The 23,624-nt window shown below is 47.4% G+C and overlaps 1 protein-coding gene across 1 annotated transcript in view; it reads right to left on the reverse strand.

Annotated features, from left to right (window-relative positions):
- Positions 1–23,624, reverse strand: part of CPXM2 (carboxypeptidase X, M14 family member 2) — a 127,943-nt gene that overhangs the window by 89,534 nt on the left and 14,785 nt on the right. The window contains exon 3 of the mRNA XM_049103208.1: positions 5,513–5,622. Coding sequence (XP_048959165.1) covers positions 5,513–5,622 — 110 coding nt within the window. The remainder of the gene's footprint in view (positions 1–5,512; positions 5,623–23,624) is intronic.

Here is a 23,624-nt window from a genome sequence, read left to right on the forward strand (position 1 = left end):
AACCCGGCCCTCTGAAGTGGCAGGTGCTGCTCTAATTTGTTCAAGGATTTGCAGCAATGAAAGCATCTGATGTAATAATGGTGGGGGGCAGATAAATCACTCAGGGAGCCGTGTGGTCTTGAACTCCACCTTGCTTAGTTTACAAGCCATGGAAAAACCTCGGGGGGGGGGGTCTTCAGAAGAGTCTGCAAGGATAGGACAGCTGATGAGCTGCCACTGAATGACCCACCTGAGCACAGAGCCACCTCCTCAGACTGTCTAGAGGCAAATGAGGATCCGAGAGTGATTTTAAAGGACAGTGCTGAAATGTTGTCTTTGAGACTTAAAATGTTAATTTCTATTCTGCCTGTGGCAGCTCCTGGAGCAGAAGTCAGTGATTATTTCTAAATGAGATCACGTTGTCACAAGTGGGTCGGTGTTAAGAGGATCTTGACCATGCTGGAAAAACAATCACAGATGAGAGGATAAACCTTCGCTATCCTGATGAACTTGATCTCTTCCTTGAGTTCTTGGAAGATCGATCTTCCTTCAATATGAGAAATATGAACTTGGGTTTCTTCTCTAAGTTTATATCATTAAACCAACATTAGCAAAATTCCATTTGCAAAACAAAAGAGGTTATAAGTGGAGTTATAAGGTGCTTTTATTCTTCCAAAGTCTTCTGCTTAAAAATGAGGACAGGGGATCCCTGGGTGGCTCAGCAGTTTAGAGCCGCCTTCAGCCCAGGGCATGATCCTGGAGACCCAGGATCGAGTCCCTCATCGGGCTCCCTGCATGGAGCCAGCTTCTCTCTCTGCCTGTGTCTCTGTCTCTCTCTCTGTCTATCATGAATGAATAAATAAATAAAACCTTTTAAAAATGTTTTTAAAAATGAGGACAAAGAGTGCCATAGACTGACGGTGTGTCCCCTCAAAGTTTGTATGTTGAAACCAACCCCTAAGGTGATGGTGGTAGGTGATGGTGGTAGGAGTCAGGGTCTCAGGTAAGTGACTAGGTCATGAAGGTGAAGCCTTTGTGGGTGGGGTTAGAGCCCTTATAAGAGAGGCCCCCAGAGCCCCTAGATCCTTCCACCACACGAGGACTACAGAAGGTGGTGAAGAAGATGGCCATCTATGAACCAGGAAGCCGGTCCTCTCCAGACACCCAGTCTGCTGGCATCTTGACCTCAGACTTCCCAGCCTCCAGAACCAGGAGAAATTCGTTTGTGTGGCTAACAAGCCCCTGGAGATGCAATGTTGTCCTAGTGGCTCAAAAGGACAAAGACAGAGAAAAGCGTTTCTGCTATATGGCAAATGGCAACTCAGGAAGAGCTCACAGTCTGCAAAATCTGCACTGTCAACACCGGATTCTGGTATTGTCATACCAGTGTAAACCAGTGTGAGATCACAATCAGAAAAGAGAGACAGGCGCGGTCTAATCGTTCCCATCACGCCCAGAACACTATCTGCTGACCCGGGGACAGTTTCATGGCATCGTTAGGGGCAACAAGACTGGGTTGAATGTAGCTTTGGATTCATGCCCTGCCTCTCCTGGGCATCTTAACCAAGTTATTCCACCCATTCATGTGTCTGTTTTCTATAAGATAGAGGTAATAATAAGAAGAGTATTTGTCGGGACGCCTGGGTGGCTCCCCGTTGAGCGTGTCGTGATCCCGCAGTCCTGAGATCGAGCCTGCTTCTCCCTCTGCCTCCCTGCCTCTCTCTCTGTGTCTCTCATGAATAAATATATAAAAATCTTAAATAATAATAATAGTACTCGTCTCCTGTCAGGGAACAAATGAAAATACTGGGCAGAAAGCATTTGGCACAGTGCTGACACCTCTCAGAGCCGAGTCCGCTCTTCCTATGCATCTGAGGAAAGGGGGGACCCAGGAACGCCCCGTCTTGGCTCTTCTGGGGACAGCACAGTCCCTGGCTTGTACCGGGCACTTCGCAGGGGTCAGAGAAACGAGTGGATTCTGATGGGCACACATAGGGCATTTGAAAACTTCTAAGGACCATTCTCTTCCCTGGTTTGGTAGATCCCCATTCTGAGAAGGTGACTGTGCGGGGGGCGGGGGGGAGGGCTCAATTCTTGGATGAGATGAAGACACCAAGGCTCAGACGAGGGGGCACCGTGCCTAGAGCCGCTCAGTCGCCAGTGGTGAAAGCAGGATGAGCACCCGGCCCGGCCCGCATGCCCTGTGTGCCCCATGCACCCCGGGGGCACCAGGGCCAAGCCTGCAGACGCTGGGCCAACCCACTCACATCTGCAACTCCAGCGCACCAACGGTTCTCACACCTGGGTGTTTCTCCCGCATCTAATCCCATTAGCTCTGATACACCTACAAAATACTCCTAAGTGGGGAGAGAGGATATTTTTAAACTGCATTTCAAACTGTTATGAGTGGGAAGATGTATTTCAGAGCACCTGTGGCAGTGAAATCAGGCTTCGTGGGGCACTGATTCTGGAAGGCCACAATAGAGGCCCCGCCCACGTCATTATTTCCCTGTGGGGGCTGCACTGAAGCCCCTCACACAGCTGCAGGCAGCCCTCCACCCTCTGCAGTTAACACCTACATCACCTGCTGCGGGGGGAGGCACCCCAGGGCTTGGGGCGGGGAGTGGAGGGGACGGGCACTGGCCTGGACTTCCCTGTTAAAACAACTACTTCCTATTCTAAGAGCAGGTGCAGAGATTTTTCTTCTCAGAGGGTACTTGGAGAAATGATAAACCACCGAAGAAAAATAAATCCCCGTAAGGACAAGCCGCACTGAAGTGGTTTTCAATGACTCTCCTACTTCCTCTTGCCTGAAGTCAGGAGGGTGGGTCTGTCCCCACTTTCCAGCCCGGGATACCTGCCTTCTCCCTGGCCTGTGCCTCTCTTGGGGGAAGGATGAAGGAAAGATGATGAGGACCCTGCTCCCTGCCGGCTGACCGTCCACCAAGGGGACCTCCTGTGGGGCCCAGCAAAGGCAGGGCGGTGAATGCCCACCATCTATCCTCTGTGTGTGTCCTGTGTGCCAGGTGACATTCTGGGTTGGGAGGAAGGGGGTGGAGGAGAGTTCAAGCCCCTTCTAACCTGGGGCTTCTGCTCAAGGAGGGGCAGAGAACACCCAAGGGAACAAGTCACCGGCATTCGAGGAGGGACTGCGCCCCACAAGAATTAAGAGGGGCCAGTCACGCGGGGCCACCTAGGAGTTTCCAAGAGCCCCTGGAAGCTACCAGAGGCTAGAAGCAGAGAAGCGAAATGATCCAGTAAATGTTTTCAAATTATAAACCATCTAATTTCACTCCTCCACTGATCCTATGAGTTCTCAGCACTCCCTCTTGTCTGGTGAGGCAGGTGGGGCTCAGAGCCATAAGATAATAGTTCCAAGGTCCCAGAATCTGGATGTGTCAAGGCCAAGGTCTGAACTCCACATGCCTAGGGCCCCTGCACTATGAGCCCCCCCCCCCCCCCCGCCCACGCTCCACCCATCTGCTCTGGGAATAGAATTTCCAACCAGAACAATACAACTCTCAGGCCCTATCCCCCAGCAACAAATTCAGGACTTCCAATTGCTTGACTGAAAGGTTAGATAAATGCGAACACGTCCTCTGTAACAGAGGATAACTTCATTTATAGAGAGGGCATTCAAGGTATTGGCTGACAGCTCCTCTAACTGATGCTCAAAACAGCTCCACACCCATTGGGCCCTGGCCCTGCTAGCCCTTGACTTCCATAGAAGCCTGGACCCCATCCAGGTTGCCACAGGCACTCATATTATTAATGGTCACTCTTGTGAAACTTGGAACTTCATCCTCTTGAAAATCATAGTGTTGAGTTATACACATCCAAATGTCTCTTATCAGCTGTTATTAAAAAACAATCATACTCATAAAGCAACTTTGGACTTCATTAACGTTAGTTCTGGAAACGTCTTGCCGGAGTTCTGGCCTGCAAAGTGGTGCCAGGTGAGCGGCTTGAGAGTCTGTGTGGGGCGGCCAAGTGTCAAGGGAGGAAGGAAGAGTTGCTGGGAGTCGGAGTCGGAGGGCCACTCAGACACCCCCGAGCCCCTGAGCTCCTGGGAAGGGGTCTCGTCCACCCTGGCCCGGTTCCCAGCACAGCGGCTGCCCACAGCATGTTCACAGGGATGGTGAGGGCATGAGGTGTTGGTGACATCGCTCAGAAGGTGTCCGCCTGATGGCCCCATGTCTCAGGGATGCAGGGCATCTTCTTCCCTGGAGCTGGATGAGACGGTGCATGTGCAGAAGGGGTTTGGAAAACACACCCACAGTCATGGAGCAGCCGGGGAAAGACGGCTAAGATACTAGAGACCCATACAGGACAGCACATGACCAAATGCTGAACAAGGAAGGAATGGAATGGCACCAGCTGGAGCTGGAGCCAGAGGGAAAGGACCCCGTGGATGGACTGGTAGGATAACGCCCCCTCCCCAACAGAGAGGCCAAGGTGCTAATCCTGGGGCCCGAATGCTGGAGGCTCTCTGATAAAGGAAAATGAAGTTTGCAGATTGCGATTAAGGTCACTTGAGGTGGGAGATGATCCTGGAGCATCCACGAGGATCCAGTGTCATCTCAAGCCTCCTTAAAAGTGGAAGAGGGAAGCAGGAGGAGGACCCAGAGGCCTTGGAAAGAGGAAGGGACCACGCAAAAGGAACACAGGCACCTCTGGAGGCTGGAAAAGGCGAAGAAATGGATCCTTCCCTCCAGGTCCAGATGGAACGCGGCCCTGCCCACACGTTGATTTAGCCCAGTGGGGCTCTCGTGCTCCAGAACTGGGAGAGAATGGGTTTGTGTGGCCTAAGTGGCTGCATTTATGATAAGTTGTTAGAGCAGCACGAGGAATCGACCACCGGGGATGCTGCAGGACTTACGATGCCTGGCAAGGTGGAGGCCAAGAGGTTGCCCAGGCAGGGGGACCTGCCTGAGAAAAGGCAAGAAGAACCACATGGTGTATAAAATGTGCAAGGAGGAGCTCATGTTCCTGGAGCAGGACCCCGACAGTAGCGAGGACAAAGGTCACAGGACCCTTGAGTTAGAGAAGCATGCCAGACATGAGGTGCTGAGCCTCGGAGAGGCACACAGGGTTTGCCCTGGGGGGAGCCATAGAACAGCCTGGAAGAGGTTTGTGTGGTGGTGAGAAGCAGTGGTGGGGTGGGAGGAGAGGACAAATGCCTCTGGCTGCCGATGCCTGCTGGAGTTGCCGATGCCGGCCTCCCCGTGCCTGTGCAGACAGATCACAGGAAGGGGAAGCGCTCAAGAGGTGGAGGAGGGCCCACGCAGGTCCGGGTACTAGCAGCATCCTTTGTACTGAGGGCTCCTTGTAGAAGACACATATCCTGAGTCTCATCTCAAGGCTCTCCCTCTAAGATGAGCATCTGAGGCAATGCCCTTCCTGCTGGGAGAAGTGGAGCTAATGCATTTGGAATGCCATGCGGGGTATCCAACCCAAGCCCAGCGAACCGCCGGCTGCGTCTCCTGCCAGAGCAGCTAGCAATGCAACCAAAATCCTTTTGCACCACCAGTACCTGGATGTTGAGTCTCCCTCGATGCGCGCCCAGGCCGTAGCGCTTCGAAGTAGATGCATGAAGCTGGAAGTCTGTGATTTTCAGGGTCTCCAGACCGAGAGGTGGGCAACCTAGAAAGGACAATGCTTGTTAAAAACAAAGACAGATGTTCAAAGGCAACTTTCCAGTTTTCTCCATCTGGCCCCCCAGCTTCCCATTTGCCCCTGAGCCCCCAGCCACCAGCACGGCCCACCCCCTGGCAGGTCCAGTGCTTCCAGACAGAGGCCATTGTCAACTCAACCATGAGTATGTCAACTGCCTTTCTCATGGGCATTTCCTCTCAGGCCGTTTGTGCTCTGCTATCCCTTATCTCTGTTGCCGTCCATGCTACTGTCTGAGGCTGTTTCCAATTAAGGATCCTTCCACGGTGTGACTCAGCCAGGGAACACTATTGGTTAGAAATTTTGAAGTGATCCCGTGGTTGAACTCTGCAAATTAATCAGAACTTGTTGATTTTGATTCAGCAACTCTGGCCTTTGTGTTGTGCATGCTAATGAGCAAGGCAATATAAATAGAAAAAAAAAATCTATTGTTTTCCATTCTTGGCAAAACTGGTAGTTTTGAGAACAGCTACCAGACACAGTTTAGTCCAAGCTGCCCCTGGAATAAGACACTGGAGCTTGGGCAGGCCCCTGGTGATCCTCCCTGTCCAGACCAGCATCCTGTGGGTACGGGCTTTGACAGCAGCTCCAGGGCCAGCTCCCAGGCCTCCTGACCCCCGGGCTGCTCTTCTCACCGCCCACTCTGTCTTGGAGCTAGAAGTCTCCAAGAGACGAAATCTGCTTCCTCAAATCTGACCCTGGAGAAAGAAAACAAAAACTCTGGAGGAGAAGTAAAATCTATTTCTACTGGAAGTGTGAAAAATCTCTTAAGTAAGAGGCACATTTTAAAAGCTGTGTGGGAAGAAAAAATAAATAAAATCAATAAAATAAAAGCTGTGTGGCTCACTGCTGAGATGGGTGTGCCTCCAGGGACCCCAGGACACCTGAGGATGTGGGGGTATCTGTCCATCCATGACAAACCCCTGCAGGGAAGAAGCCCCTCTGGTCTCAGGATGCTGGCGGAGCCAGACCAGGGGCTGGGCGGGCAGCTGGGTAAGAAAGTCTGCCCGCAGGTGGGGGGCAGGGATGCCATCAGAGTGGTTCAGCCCTGCCAGGTGCCGAGACACCATCTAGTCCTCCCCTTGGGTCCTCAAAGAGGAAGCTGAAGCCCCTGAGACTAGAGGTGAGCCTTTCAAGGCATCCCTGCCAGCAGCCAAGCTGGACCTCAGATCCCGGGCTCCAGACTCAGCTCCAGGCTTTCAAACACTGCCACGCGGCTTTCCTGGCCCTGCCCACACCTGCCACGCGGCTGCCTGGGCTGGTACTTATGCATCAGACATCTGTGCTGGATGGGGGTGGGGGGAGGTACTGGTGCCCAGTGTTGTGGGGAGCACTAAGAGTGGGGTACGGTGCCACTGCCACCCACCTGATGCTGCAGGGGAACCCAGCAGGCTTCAGCTGGCACCGTGAACAACGGTGTTCCAGCTGGATTCCTCCAGAGGGGGCTGTGCCTCAAGTGGGGGGCCATGTGAGCAGGAACCATGCAGTGAATGGGGGTGGAGGGCGTGTAGCCAGTGGGGACCAGAGAATGAATGGGGAGGGACAGGGCATGCGGCCCGTGGGGATCCACACAGCAAGCATCCCTAACCACCCAAGGCTGACCCCACAGAGGCTAATCTCATTGTCATAACCCCCTTCCCCCACTAGGATTTGCCCTGGGCACTTTCCAGGCCTGGAGGGCACAGGGGTCTGACCCACCCAGGTGGCATTTCCTCGGTCCCGATGTTGAACGAGTAATTCTCCATCACGCCCCCCGAACACTGACCAAGTGTCTGACGACTGAGCAAAGGTATTTCTCACACACTTACTCAGAAATCCACGCTGCCTGCCTCCACCAGCCACGCCTAGTCGTGGAACCTGCTCACGCTCACAGGCGGCAGCCACACCTGCCCCTCCGCAGCCCAGGCCTGCGCCCAGCCGGGAGAGAGCAGGAGCCCGAGCCCCCACGCCGTCCCACCGTGGCCTCCGGATAGCAGCACCGCCTCTCCATGCCGCTCCTCCCTGGGCCACATCCCTCCAGCCTCTCACTCCCCAGTGGTCACTGGCATGCACCTGAGGCCCTGCTCCAGACGCAGGGCAAGGACGGAGGGTCAAGATCACTTCCTGTCCCCTCTGGGAGGTGAGACTCCAGAAGGTCCTCCACACCCTGTCATTCAGCCCTTGTCCTGAGCCTGGGGCCTGGAGACTCCCTCAGCTGGAGATGCCGCCCACTGTCCCCAGCATCCCACCCCCCCATGCTCCTTATCACCTCGTCCCAGCCCACCCTGCTCAAGGCACATCAGCATCCTCAGACAGCCCGCACCTCCACAGCCCTGACGCCAAACGGGCTGGTCAGCCCTTCTGCTGGGAATGGCCTCTGCACCTTGATTCCGCCAGGTACGCCAGCTTTGGTTTCAGACCCTGACGGGGAACAGCACACTGGTCTGTCCCTCCACATCCCGGCTCTCCGTTCAGAAGCCTGATATCCCCACGTGAGCGAGCATCAGAAATACAAAAAGGTCTTGCTACCATTTCAGGGAAACTCTTTCAAAGTTATATCAGATGTATTCCTCCCTCTGTTTTTTTTGTTTGTTTGTTTGGTTGTTTGTTTGTTTGTTTGTTTTTTACAGATTTTATTTATTTAGGAGAGAGAACCACACTCACAGTAGGTGGAAGGGACAGAGAGGCAGAAGCAGGGAGCCCGACGGGGGGCTCAGTCCCAGAACCCCCGGGATCATGATCTGAGCTGAAGGCAGACACTTAACTGACTGAGCCCCCCAGGGACCCCACCCCCTCGTCCCTCCTTAGCAGAAAACACAGCAGGTGGTGAATTCCAGGTACTTGATCGAGCTAACACCTTCTATTACTCATTTAGATTCAGACAGACAAACTGACAGGTGAATGGCACAAATTTTTTACGAGTTAAATAAGGAACAATAACTGCTATCCAAAGCATTTCTTCCAGGAAAAGAGAACATCTCATTTGCACATGAATATCTTAATTCGAAAAGAAACTACCTGAATACAATTGCATACTCATCAAAATCACTCTTATATTGGTAAGTCGAAGCTGCACCACATGTCTCCCCAGGATACACAAGGGGTGGAAAGAAAGTGCCCCTAGGTGGGGTGTTTATTGATTACACATCTGATCTCAACCCAAGAGCTCAATGCTTGCCCCCTTGAGGGGCACAATCGTCGTGTACAGGAAGCAAGTGTGGAGTCCCACAGAGCCAGCACCACATCCAATGACAAATGTCCACTCTTACCCATTCTAGAGATGATGTGACCACATAAGCCAGAAGAGCCACTGCTTCGGTCCACAGCACAGCTGATGACGTCTTTGGTGGGGAGCCCAGATAAACACACACGCTCAGCCTGCACACAAACGCAGTCTTCCCTGAATCCTAATAAGGATTTTTTTTTCCCCTTATCAGAAGACACTATCTTCAGAGAATGTGGTTTTGTTTGGGAGCCTTCTCTGTCAGCCATGCCATTAATAGAAACACTAGGGACATCCACCCTGAGATAGGCTACAGCCTATCTGACTCACTGGAGGTTAGGGAGGCATCTCTGGTTGTTAGAAACCAGCAGAGGTTAACTTAAGCAGGAATGGGGGTCATTGGAGGAACAGCAGAAAGCTCCCAGAAGGGACCAGGGCAGGGACACGGGACACACACAGCGGGGAGCCCCAAGAGCCCTCATCACCCAGGCAGCAGAAACCACGGACCACGTGCTCCCAGAGGACTGGATGGATCCCCACGGCACCTCCAGCCACACCACACCTCCCGAGGGTCTGCACAAACTTCACACGGCTCGTCCCAGAGAGGGCCTGGCTCACCGCATCACCAGTCTGCCCACTGAAGTCAGGTCCCGACAGCAGGGGACAGACGTCTGGAGCTGCCTGTGCAGCCCTGCAAGGTTGGGGTGGGAGGTCCCACCCTGCGCAGCCCTGTGCCCTGTGATGCGATGGGTTCTCCAGCCGCCTGCCCTCACTGTCCAGCCCCACGTCCACCTCCTCCCCTGACTTTGCATTCTGCACTCTGGTTTTCTGTCCCCAGGCTAAGCGACTCTCCTCATTTGGTGGCTTCGTCTCAGGCTCCCTGAGTCTGCTGCCTCTTGGCTACTCCTGCCCCGGTGGTTTCCATAACATGACCGTCTTCTTCCACTCAGGCTGCTGTAACAAAACCCCATGGACAGGTGGCTTATAAACAGAAGTTTATGGCTCACATGTCTGGAGGCTAGAAAGCCCAAGAGGAAGGCCCCAGAGCAGCTGCCCTCTGCTGAGGGCCCCCTGCCTGGCTCACAGCCCCCCCTTTTCACCGAAGCAGCACCTGGTGCCTCTTAGAAGGGCCCTAATCCTGCTCGTGAGGGCTCCGCCCTCAGGACATAAGCACGTCCCTAAGCCCCCCACCTCCCCACCTCCTCACACCATCACCTTAGGGCCTGGGATTTCAACACAGGAATTCCGGGGGTGGGTGACCCAGACTTTCAGGCCACAGCAATGATATTTCCCTGTTTCTCCCCTTTTCCCCCTCCTGGTTTGTGGGGCCTTTTCTTCCCCTGCAGCTCAAGGCTGTAACCCTCTGACTCCTGGAGAGTCTTCCCTCCCTTCCCCCTGAACAATCCATGTGGGCGCCAACAGCTGCATCCACGCAATCACGGGCACCGTCTACGCCAGCAGGGGTCAAGTCACATATTTGAGGTTTCAACTCAGGACCCCTCCTGTGAGTGCATCTGGAGACCAGACTCTTCTACAGTGTTCCACATGAGGCCTGCTTGGCTGCAGCAGCCCTGGTGGCTTCAGTCTGCTGTGGACGTGAATATCACCCCTGACACGTCCCGACTGTCAGCCCACTGCTGAAGAAGCTCTCCAAGACTGTCGTGACTTTCTCCTCTTACTCCTCGGCATGCTGTCCCCACACGGTCAGATGGCAGGAGCCCCGGGAGGGGTCATGGAGACTCAGCACTAGTGCAGGCTGCCCCCGTGAAACTCCCCTCTGTTCCACCGCCACTGGGCTTTGTCCTTGGAGGACCTTCATCCTTTCCTGCCACCACAAGTCTGTTTCACATGGGCTTTCCCTCAAGTCCCATAACCATCAAAGCAACTTAGCACAACACACACTTACCGCATCCCCGCCTGCAGGGCCCTGGGCACCAGATGCCCGATCGGCTCGGCTCAGACTGACGTGCTAGACCAGCTGGGAGTTCCCTGCCTTCCCAGAATCTCATTCAAAACTTTTTTTTAGGGGCACCTGGATGGCTCAGTGATTGAGCATCTACCTTTGGCTCGGGTCGTGACCCTGGGATGCTGGGATTGAATCCCACATCGGACTCCTTGTAGGGAGCCTGCTTCTCCCTCTACCTATGTCTCTGCCTCTCTCTCACTCTCTCTCTCTCTCTCTGTTTCTCATGAATAAATAAAATCTTTAAAAAAATTTTTAATTAATAAACTGTTTCAACATAAAGTAGTTTAGCACAAAATCTCTATCCCACATGCCTTTATGTAAGGATCGACAAGGCAACAATGCCAGGTCAAAGCCACGTTATTCTGCACAGAAAGTTCCTAGGCCTGTCTTATGCAGGAATCTCCACATTTAGAAAAATGCAGGGTTTTCCTATCCTGAAGGATAGGGAAATGAAGGACAGGACAAATATATTTTGATTTAGAGATTCTAAATTAATTCAAAATAGAGTCCTGCAATGTCCATATTAAATACTTAACTCTGATGAATTCCAATATATTTCCACCTGATTCATTTTTCCCCTCTTCTTTTTACCCTGGGAACATCAATCTCAAGGCTTTTGGTGGATCTACTCAGTGTCCACAATGAGCAAAATGAGCTGTCCTGCCACCTTGGGTTCACTCACAAAGAGGAACAGTATTGCACTGGAAAGAAAATTGCAGAAGAAAAAAAAAAAGAAAGAAAAGAAAATTGCAGAGGACAATTAAGAAAGCACTGCCAAGTGCACTCAGCCACTCAGGAGAAAGGTGCAGGTAGGAAATGGAAAATGTACAGAATGGTCTGGAAGGCTGGGGTCCACCCGGGCGAGGAGTGAGCCACGTGCTGCTGCAGCACCAAAACCACCTCGGGTCCCCTAGTCTGCAGAGGCCTACAGGGGTCACGGAGTCCATTCCTCCTTCCAGCTGCACTCTGAACCATCAAAGACTAAAGAGTAAAATAAAGAAAACGAGCAGGAAATGGCAGGTTGACCACATCTGGCCACCAGGCCCCACGACCTCAGGCCAAAGCTCAAAGCTGGCTCCCACTCCTCGAGGTGACATCTGCAAAGCTTTGGTGACTCAGCTGGTCCCTGGTTTTGGACACAACAGGGGACTACTGCTAACATTATAACCCCAGGGGCAGAAAGGAGCCAAACAAAATCTGCAGAATGAATTAGCCTCCGCACCTTTAAAACCAGAACTCTCGGACTACTGGAGATTATCAAGACAGAGATAATCAGACCAACGGGTGACTTCGCAAAAACAAATTAGAATCTAGAATCCACTATCAGTCAACAGCCCACGTAACTAAGGGCATTTTCAGAGATATAATACTTAGAAAATTTACCCCCTGCCACCAGATTCGCTGAAAGCACTTCTGGAATAATGTGCCAGAAACACGGAGAGGCACAGACGTGCACAGAGCAGATGGGAGAGCGGAGTACTCCATGTAGTCGTTCCCCCTAAAAGAAGCCCAGAGGACTCTCCAACCAAAGCACTCCAGCAATGCAAAGTGAGAACAAGAAGTGAGAATTCCTTTGGTTTTATTTTTTTTCTTTATTTAAATTCAATTTGCCAAGATATAGTATAACACCCAATGCTCATCTCAACACGTGCCCTCCTTAGTGCCCATCACCCAGTTACTCCAGCCCTTCACCCACCTCCCCTTCCACAACCCTTTGCTTGTTTCCCAGAGTTAGGGATCTCTCATGGTTTGTCTTCCTCTCTAATTTTTCCCACTCAGTTTCCCTCCTTTCCCTTATGGTCCCTTTCACTACTTATATTCCACTTGTGAGCGGGACCATATGATTGCCTTTCTCCAGTTGACTTATTTCACTCGGCATAATATCCCTCAGATGTAAATGATAGGTATCCATCCTTTCTGATGGCTGAGTAATATTCCACTGTGTATATATACACCACATCTTCCTTATCCATTCATCTGTCAAAGGACACTGTGCCTCCTTCCACAGTCTGGCTATTGTGTACATTGCTGCTGTGAACATTGGGGCGCAGGTGTCCCGTTGTTTCACTGCATCTGTATCTTTGGGGTAAATACCCAGTAGTGCAATTGCTGGTTGTAACACAGCTCTATTTTCAACTTCTTAAGGAACCTCCACAATGTTTTCCAGAATGGCTGTACCGGCTTGCATTCCCACCAACAGTGTAAGAGAGTTCCCCTTTCTCCACATCCTCACCAACATTTGTTGTTTTAAATTCTCAGAGAAACATCTTACCCTGACCAAAGAGCTGTCAAGCATGACAGCCACCTCCATGGAGGGCTTGTCTGCATCCTTCAGAATGCTTCACTGAGGGGACAGGAGCGCTGCCCAGTGAGCAAGTAAAATGGAGAAGAAACAATTGCTTTGAAGCTCAATTCAAATGCCCACAATTGGAAAGTAAAAAGGCCAGAAGCTGAAACTGTAATGTGCTTATATTACAACCAAGACTGTAATGTCAATTGAGGTGATCACTGCAGGCTTACAGAGTGTGGGGAATCCACGGGGAAGCTCAATCCCCCACCCTCCTGGTTCAGCCCCGGCCAGGCTGCCCCGAAGCCGCTGGACAGTGACTCTGTAGAGACCCCACAGCAGTCACAGCTCTCCCTTCCCTGCAGCACGGTTCCCGTTCCTCCTACAAAACAAACCAATAAGAAAATCCTTTCTCATCAAATCAAGTTGTTGCTTCTAAAAGGAAAAAGATTAATCCTCAGAAGCACGTGGGGGAGGAGAACATGAAAATGAGTGTGAAAAAGAGACTTCAGGAAGATATTAGAGACGAGAGATGTGTCATAACCGGGAGGAAAGAGGGTGACAGTCATCAAAGGTGACTCCACGTCACTCCCAAGGGCAGTGCAGCTCTGTGAGAAGGCCCTGTGCTGAGCAGCTCCATCCACCAGGCTTGGGCCTGTTCTGAAGGAGGGTGGGCGGAGGCCTGCCTCCCTCCTCTGACCAGCACACATGCACACCTGCACACTTTATTCAATCTGTCCTGTGCTTCTTACAGGACGAGGTCAGAATGGAGGGTGTAAGCTAGGATTCCGGGTCTGGAGCACCAATCCCAACATCCCACCCCCAAACCCCAATCCGCCTAGGGGAGCCTGTCATGACAGACAAGTCAGGAAAATTATTTTTTTTTTAACAATTTTTTTTTAATTTTTTATGATAGTCACGCAGAGAGAGAGAGAGAGAGAGGCAGAGACACAGGCAGAGGGAGAAGCAGGCTCCATGCACTGGGAGCCTGACGTGGGATTCGATCCCGGGTCTCCAGGATCGCGCCCTGGGCCAAAGGCAGGCGCCAAACCACTGCGCCACCCAGGGATCCCAGGAAAATTATTTTAAAAGACTAATGATTTGGGGAGCGAAGGGGCTAACATACAGGCAACTACCATGAGCTTGACGCTCTGAGGACATGCTGTGATGTCATCTCCCTAAGGACTGTGAGAGAAGGGCGTCGCCATCCCCATCCTACACGTACACAAACTGACTTACACAGAGTTAAACGGCTAAGCGCCCAGGTCAAAGTCTGAAGATCAAGTATGCCCTAAGAGCCCAGGCACGCTTGTTAGGCCACCTGTTTGTCTTGAAAATGCAGGAGCATAAGGTAGGTGCCAGTTTCATGGTGGTGTTTGGGGTCACACCAGAGAAAGGCAGTGCAGTGGGACAGGGGAGCTCAGAGTCCCAGACCACGAGGCCTGCGGTGATCGTCAGCTGGAAGCAGAGCAAAGAGTTCCCCAAGACCTCAAGAGGGCTGCCAGGAATAAATGCACTGTCGCCATAAATCAGATAGCTGTGACTTGCGACATTCCATCTTTCACCTTTCTGAACCTGATGCTCCCTTTGATGGATGCGAGCGTGGAAGCGGTGTCCTGCCGCCCTGGAGGACGTTTCTGCAGTGGCTCTCTGTGGGTCTCAGACACGCCTGGCTTCCCAGAGGGGCATGCCCCCCTCGGGGTCTTGGGGAAAGGAGTTAATCTCACTTATTCAGCCACCCTTGGAAAGCACCACCTTCACTGCAGGACCCCCTCCCATGGTGCTCTCAGCCTCACCCAATATCAGAATCTGCTGGGGCTGCCCAGAGTCCTCCACAGAGACTCTGATGGACAGGACTGCAGAGGGGCCCTGGTTTCTAAAGCTCACAGGGATCTTCTGAGACCCTCAGAATCTGGCTGGTGTCTTCCCTGAAAGATACACAGGCTCAGAGCTACCTTGTGCAGGCTCTGTGTAGCAGGGACAGGAAACCCTCAGGGAGCAGCATCTGTAGGCTGAAGCCTCATGCCCACATCATGCCCAGAGCACCTACATCGCAGAAGCCCTGACCTCTGATCATCAGTGGCTCCTCACTTGAAAAGCCTCAAGACTTCCTCCCCTGACCCCCATCCATCTCATCCTACTCACCCCTGGCTAACAAAGCGACAAAGCATACTGTTCACATCACAGGGCAGTAACTATGAGTTTCCATCACTGAATCCCCAAAGCCCAATCAATATTTCCCGAGTAAATGAAAAAATGTGTATGATGATCCAACAAAACTGACAATCATTAGCCTGCACCACCGTGGAAAACTGTTTTATTCTTTACATATTGCTTATAAGGCCAAAAAAAGAAGGAATTATTGTTTCAAAAATAGCATTTCTCAAACCTCAACCACCTGCTTATTTTCTTCATGAATTTTTCCATATCCAAGTACCACCTGCACTATTACCTCATATTTTTATTTAAATCAAGAATTTTAATGGAAATAAGTCAGTGCAAAAGGAAGCCTTTTTCTAGAAGACAACATAGGAAAATGTCCTCATGATCTTTCAGTAAGTGAAAAAAATTAAACATGCAACAAAAAGCACTAAAGGAAAATACTGATGATTGGTCTATATTAAACTTAAGAACATCTGTTATTCAAAAGACAGCACTACTAGAGAGCAAAAGTAAGCCAGGGAGTGCAAGAAGTGTATTGCTTGGCATACATCTGACAAAGGACTCATATCCACAGTATTTTTAAGAAAGGCAAACATACAAATAAACCCTCCTATAAATCAAAAAGAAAAACGATAAGCAAAAGATCTGAGCAGGCATTCACAAAAGGAGATATTCTGATGGCGAATGAGCATTAGTCATTTGTCCTCAGGAAAATGCTAATGAAGACCACAATGAGATGCTAGTACACACACACCAATATGAATACAATTAAAAAGACACAAAGCAAATGTTGGCAAGGAGGTGAAGCACCAATAGGTGAAGCACCAATACTGGTAGAGAAGTGTAAATGGGTACGAGGGATCTGGAAAACTCTAGGAGAATTTACTAAAGCTATAAATATTCATGCCCTAGGACCCAGCATTTCTACCTAGGTGCAAATACCCAACAGAAACACACTCACGTATACACCAAAAGGCTTATATGCAGGAATAATCTGCATAGTGCAGATTATAATTAGCACTATTTGTGGTAGCCGAAAATGAAAAACAACCCAAATGTCCATTAACATGAGAATGAAAAAATAAATGTGGTATAGCCATGTCATAAAATACATGAACCACAACTATATACAACAACATAGAGGAAACTTATAAACATAATATTAAGTGACAGCAATCAGACACAGTGTATGATTCAATGAATATTAAGTTCAAAAATAGGCAAAAGTAATCTCTGATGGTGTTTATCTTTGAAAAGGAGCAGGGCTTGTGACTAATGAGTGGGAGGGAGGCCTCATTGGCTCTGGTCACCTATTTCTGATCTACATGATAGTTAAAATAGTGCATTTACATAACATGTGAGTGGTGTATAGGACAATCCAATGTGTTGTGCTCTTAAGACTTCTAGACTGTTCTGTATGGGTGTTATACTTCAATAATAATAATAATAAAAAGACTTTGCTTTCCTTGACTATTACATCATACTGATACCAACTAAGTCTATGTGTCCAATTCAGAAAGAGGAAAAGAGAATTCTGCTATGTGAAAAAAGCTAATCTCGAAAGTTATATACCATATGGCTTACTTCATCTAAAATTCTTGAAAACACAAAATTATAGAGATGGAAAGTAGCTTAGAGGTTGCTAGGAGTTAGAGACTACAGGAGGGAGTATGTGGCTAGAAGGGATGTCACAAGGAAGCCCCACAGTGAAGGGACAGCTCTGTATCTCTCGGTAATGGTATTCCCATGAAATAGCACACGTGATACAAGTGCACAGGACTAATGCACATACAAACACACACATGTATAATGGGTGGGACCTTAATATACTCTGAAAATTTTGCTCTTGTACCACAGTTAATACAGAATGTCAGCACTGGAGGAGGCAAAGCGAAGGGTACATGGGACCCATTTGTTTGCAACTTCCTGTGGATCTATAATTATTTCAAAATAAGAGATTTTTTTAAGATCCCTTAAAAAAAAACTCTCTCACAATGTGTTCCAGGTTATTTAACATAGCTCATAAAATCACCAGTTGTACAGAAATATCACAGACTTTGGGGAATTCCAGTTTAAACTTTTGCAACATCTCCCAAACACATCCTAAAAACCTACAGAGACTCTCAAAAGGAAAGATTCCCAACAATGCTTCAATCTAGTGCCAGATGTGCAAAAATATTCACCACCAAGTGAGTCAGATGGAGAGAGTTGAGGAAAAAATGGAGATGATCAGAGAAGGGACAGAAAATCCTTCATCCATCTTGCATGCCTCCATTTTGAAGTCTCCGGACTATAGCTACTAGAAAATTGAAAATTGGACACCATCTCTAAAGCTCAGACCCCGCTTTCTGAGGTGGCCAGGTGCTCACCTCTCCTCCCCAACCCCCATCAACTTTCACAACCGTTTGGATCAGAAAGTCTTAGAAAATAACTGGACAGGAAGGAGGGACAATTGTCACACAGGATGACACTATGGAGGACAAGAACACTGATGATAGCAAAGGGAGCTAATTACAGTTCCCCCATGTATCCCATCAGAAAAGAGTATCCAAGAACTGCAGGCAGCAAAGAAATCAGCATCACAGAGAAGCAAAAATACGTAGAAGATAAAGAGCTGCTTGAAACTGAACACTGGACTGGTCATTTGCATGCTGACCTGGTCAACATCTGCAGATCTGAGAAAGTGCTGTAACTGCCCCCCAGTGGAGGAGATCTGGCTGTATTTTGCTTCCTTGAAAGATGAGTAAAGAACACTGATATGAAATCACTGAAGGACAAAATTCCACAAAAAAGAACATGAGATGTATCACTGTAAAGACTCCAAGAAATAATGTGCTTTTGAAAGTGATGTCATGTAATAACTAGGAAAATATTTTTCCTAGAAGTTGTTCATCCTAAGTATAGAAAAAATATTTAAGATAAGGCCTGGGGCTCTGGGTGATTCAGTTGGTTAGGTATCCAACTCTTGATTTCAGCTCAAGTCATGGTCTCAGAGGCATAGAATTAGGCACCTGTGTCAGGCTCCACACTCAGTAGGGATTGCTTGAGATTATCTACCTCTCCCTCTTCCCCTCTCCACCATGTTCACACAGTCTCCCTCTCCCTCTCTCTCTCTCTCTCTCAAATAAATAAATCTTAAAAAAAATAAGGCCAAATATTAAGATAACTATATATCCAAAGGCAGAATTAAAACCTATGGAAAGATCCATTATTTTTAACCTGGAATCTTTGCCAATGAAGTAAAGAAAAATAAGTAAAAAGTATAAGAAATGGAAAGAAAAAACAAAATTGCCATTATTTAGCATATATTATGATTTTGTACACAAATCCAAGTAAATATATAAAAATTGTTTTTAATAAGAGTTTAGCAATGTTGCTAGATATAAATCAGCATAGAAAAATCAACTGTCCTCCTGTATACTAGCAATAGTTATAAAACTGAAATTAAAAGCATCACAAAATAGCAAATATCTAATAGAATAAATCTATTAAAGATGGGCAAGATCCATTTATTGGGAGATATTTTAAAAGACTTAACAAGTGGGGAAATATACCATGTTCATGGATTAGAAGACAATGTTGTAAATATGTTAATTCTCCTCAAATTGATTTATGGAATCTATGCAACTGTCATCAAAATTCCAAAAGTTTTCAGAAAGGTATTTGAAGAACCTGGCTGTATGGCATAAATACATGTGTAGACACACACACACACACACACACACACACGTGCATATAATGTCAACAACAGCCACAACTTTTTAAGAATTAGGTCCTGCTCTACTGGATATCATGATTTGTTATAATGCTATAGTAGTTAAGAGAGTAAGGGGGTACCTGAGGGGCTCAATCAGTTAAGCATCTGCATTCCACTCAGGTCAGGATCCCAGGGTCCTGGGATCAAGCCCCAAATTGAGTTCCCTGCTCAGCAGGGCGTCTGCTTCTCCCTGCTTATCTTCCTTTCTCTGTGTGTGTGTCAAATAAGTAAACAAAGTCTTTAAAAAGAGACAGAGAGAGAGTAAGATATTTCACATATGGGTAGAAAAATGAATTAATGATAAAGAACTGTAAGCCTGAAAACAAAGCCATACATATATGGACTCTTAATCCCCAATGGATAGAGTAGCAATGCAAAACAGCAGGGAAACAATTAGGGAAAAAAATAAAATTGTATTCTAACTTCATATCATAAATAAACAAAATCCATTCCAGGTATTTGAAGACCTAACTATGCAAAATAAAAAAGGGAAGAGAAAGCTTTAGAAGACAGTATAAAATATTTTTATGACTTTGGAGAAAGAAGAGATTTCTTATACAAGTCACAAATAGTAGCAAACAAAAAGAAAAAAATTGAGAAATTTGGCTACAATATTATTAAGGACTTCTGTTCCTTAAGACCCCATAAGAAGGAAAAGCAAAAAATAGAAAAAATATTTGCTACCAACATTATAAAATCAAAATTCAAGCTCAGAATGGATAAATCTATAAGGAAAATAAATAGAACAGAAATGTCTCCAGAAGAGACCATCAAATGGCAAATAAATCTATGAGAAGATGCTTAACCTCATTAATAATTAGGAAATGCAAATAAAATTACAATGAGTCACCATTATACACCCGCCAGATTGGCAAAATACTAAAGTCTGATCATGCGACAGTTACTCAAAATGTGAAGCCTGGAGCCTACATAATGCTGACAGGATGTCAGACCGGCATGCCCTCCACCCCACCATTGAGGGAAACAACTGAGCATTTGTTCAACGGTGAAGCTAAACCCAGTCATTCCATACCTAAACATATATATACTTGGAGAAACTTATGTCCATTGGTGTTAGGATATATGTACAAGAGTTTTCATAGTGCTTTTCATAAAATATAGAATCTGGCAATAAGTCAGATATCCATCAGAGCTGAAGTGGATTAAAAAATTGATTGTGTAGTCCGATGATGGAACCCTACCCAGTGATGAAAATGAAGGAACAAATACATAATGTTAATTGAAAATTATAAGACATGTATGACTGAATATACACAGCATAACTCCATGTATATAAATTTCAAAATCTGGTTAACATATTCAGAGATACAAACATAAGTGGTAAAGCTTTGAAGAAAATCTATCTGTTAAAATTGGGATAGAGATCACCTTTAGTAGAGATTAGACCTGTATGAAGATTGACAAGACTCTACTTCTTGACTCGGGTGAGGGTTACACAGGGATTGGCCTTACAAATATTTGCTAAAAGAACATATATACCATATGTCATTTTTCTATGTCTGCTTTTCAAAATAAAAGTAGGAAATACCCCACATGAAGCGATAAAAGCGAAATATTACACAGAAAATCACATCAGGGACGTGGTAAGAAATTGTAAAGATTTCAGAATGCATTTGAAAGGACAAAAAAAGGAACAAATAGTAACTCCAGTTTTTTTGGGGGGGGTTGGGGGAGGTTAGTGGGGGTACTATAAAAGAGACAGTTTCTTATAAAACTTAAAATATGATCTTGCCATATGATCCAGTCATTGTGCTCCCTGGTATTTGCCCAAATGGGTTGAAAGCATGGGCACACAAAAACCTGCCCATGAATATTTATGGCAGCTTTATTCATAATTGCTGAAACTTGGAAGCAACCAAGATGTCCCTGCATGGATGAGTGGATGAACAAATGTATGTGGTATAGCCAGACAATGGAATATTATTCAGTGATATAAAGAAATGAGCTGTCAAGCCACGAAAAGACATGGAGGAACTTTAAATGCATATATGACTATGAAAGAAATGAGAAAGCTAGATGCTATATGATTCTAATTTTATGAAATCGTGGAAAAGGCAAAATTCTGAAGACGGTAAAAAGATCTGTGGTGGCCAGAGGTTCAGGGAAGGGAAACAGAAATTAGTAGGTAGGGCACCAGGGACTTCTAGGGTAGTGAAGCTGTTCTGTATGGTACTGTTAGGGTAGCTACGTGTTATTATACATTTGTCAAAACCCACAGAACATAACAACACAAACAGCAAGCTCTCATGCATGCTATGGACTTCAAGTTACTAAGAATGTACCAATATTCCCATCACTTGTAACAAAGGTATCACACTGATGCAAAGATGTTGATAATAATGGAACCCAGAGTAGGAGCAGAGATATATAGGAAGTCTCTGTACTCTCCCTCCATTTTTTTCTAAACCCCCAAATCTAAAAACTTCTCTAAAACACCTAAAAATGGCACACAGTTAATAAGAGTTTAGCAATGTCAGTTTAGCTGACAAAGTAACAAAAAATAAGTACATAAATTGCAAAAAGAAGATACATCAACAGAGTGACCATGTCTTCGAACTCAACCTTATCCAAATTAACTAAAAGAATAGAAAATCTGGACGCCTGGGTGGCTCAGTGGTTGAGCATCTGCCTTCGGCTCAGGGCATGATTCCGGGCTCCTGGGATCAAGTCCAGCATTGGGCTCCCCATAGGGAGCCTGCTTCTCCCTCTGCCTGTGTCTCTGCTGCTCTGTGTCTCTCATGAATAAATAATTAAAATCTAAAAAAACAAAATTAGAAAATCAGATCAATAACCATGAAAGAAAGTAGATTTATCAAAGAACGTCTTTGATGGGAAATGCCTAGTTCAAATGAATTTCCTGTCTCATTCTTTCGACCTTTCAAGGAATAGATCATTCTGTGTTCCTGCCCTGTTAGAGGCCTTTAAAAAAATGTGTCAAGTGCCCAAATGAATGACCAAGATGAAATTCACACAACAGAACCTATTTGTCAGTCACTGTTGTAAGTGCTTTATTCAAGTTATCTTAGTAGGTATTTATCCCCATCATTATGGGTATGTCTAATTAGTACCCCCATTTTGTATTTGAGAAAATTAAGGCACACAGAAGTTAAATAACACACCCAAGACCACACAGCTAACAAACAGAGAGTGGGCTTTGCGCTCCACTCAGTACACTGCAGTGCATAAAGAGGGTCCCTTGTCTTTCCTTCACCTATAAAGAGCTCTTACAAAACAACGCACACACACATACATGAGAAGAAAAGGGACAAAAGACTGTAAATGTTGGCATGAACCTTCTGAGAGGGCAGTGATGACTCCATGCAGTTCCTCCTCTAAGAAACATGACCTCAGGGAGTGGGTAAGCAAAGACACAGACAGAAGAGGGGGACAGAAATCTTCACAACCTGAGAGGAACAGCTGTGACTCCATCATAAAATGGAAAAGCACTTCACATCACGTCATGAAAGAATATCTGATGACATAAGAACAGAACAGTAGCACATTAAGTGAGAAGAGAAGATTACGAAACAAGACTAGTTCAATTTTATAGAAAGTGTGTGTGTCACCTACACACATACCTGTAATTGTGTTGCTGATGCATGCACGCAGACACACATGGAGACACACAGAGACACACACGGACACACACAGACACACACATAGACACCACGGACGTACACACACACACACAGACAAGATGGGAGAGACAGACTCCAAATGTTGACTGTTGTTATCCCTGGCAGATAACACTATGGATTTGCTTTAGTGCCTCCTTTGTTTTCACTTATCTTCCAAAATTTTTTTTTAATTTTTATTTATTTATGATAGTCACAGAGAGAGAGAGAGAGAGAGACAGAGACACAGGCAGAGGGAGAAGCAGGCTCCATGCACCGGGAGCCCGATGTGGGATTCGATCCTGGGTCTCCAGGATCGCGCCCTGGGCCAAAGGCAGGCGCCAAACCGCTGCGCCACCCAGGGATCCCTATCTTCCAAATTTTCTACAAGGAGCATCCACTACTTTCATAGTCAAAGTGTTTCATAAGCCAGGAAATAAATCTATTTTAGAACAACTTCCACGTTAAGTGAGTTAAGTTTCTCGTTTTGTTTTTTAAATTTTAGGGTATCTCAGGGCAAATTCGGTTTTCTGCTAAGTCCATCCTGAGTCAGCGACCGGGAATTCCAGAAGAGGAGCTCATCACAGAAGGATGGAGAAGACAGAAAGAGGACAGGCAGACAGGAACAAAGTCCCCAGAATGACAAGTAGCACGCAGGGGGATGGGGTGACTGGGTGACGGGCACTGAGGGGGGCATTGTACGGGATGAGCACTGGGTGTTATGCTATATGCTGGCAAATCAAACTCCAATAAAAAATACACACACACAAAAAAAGAAGCAGCAGCATGTGTGCTGGCCTTCATTGCATGGACTCAAAGAAGTCGCCACTAGAATTTCTGCTCTGTGTATGGACAAATGTGACTGTTGGTCAACCAGAACCAAGCCTGGGCTCAGCTGGGTGACAGAAATGAGTGGAGCCCATGGGTGCTCCCAAGCACATCGGAGCCCTGGCCCCTGGCCC

This window comes from Canis lupus, chromosome 28, assembly GCF_003254725.2.
Source record: "Canis lupus dingo isolate Sandy chromosome 28, ASM325472v2, whole genome shotgun sequence".
In the NCBI taxonomy this organism is placed as follows: domain Eukaryota; kingdom Metazoa; phylum Chordata; class Mammalia; order Carnivora; family Canidae; genus Canis; species Canis lupus.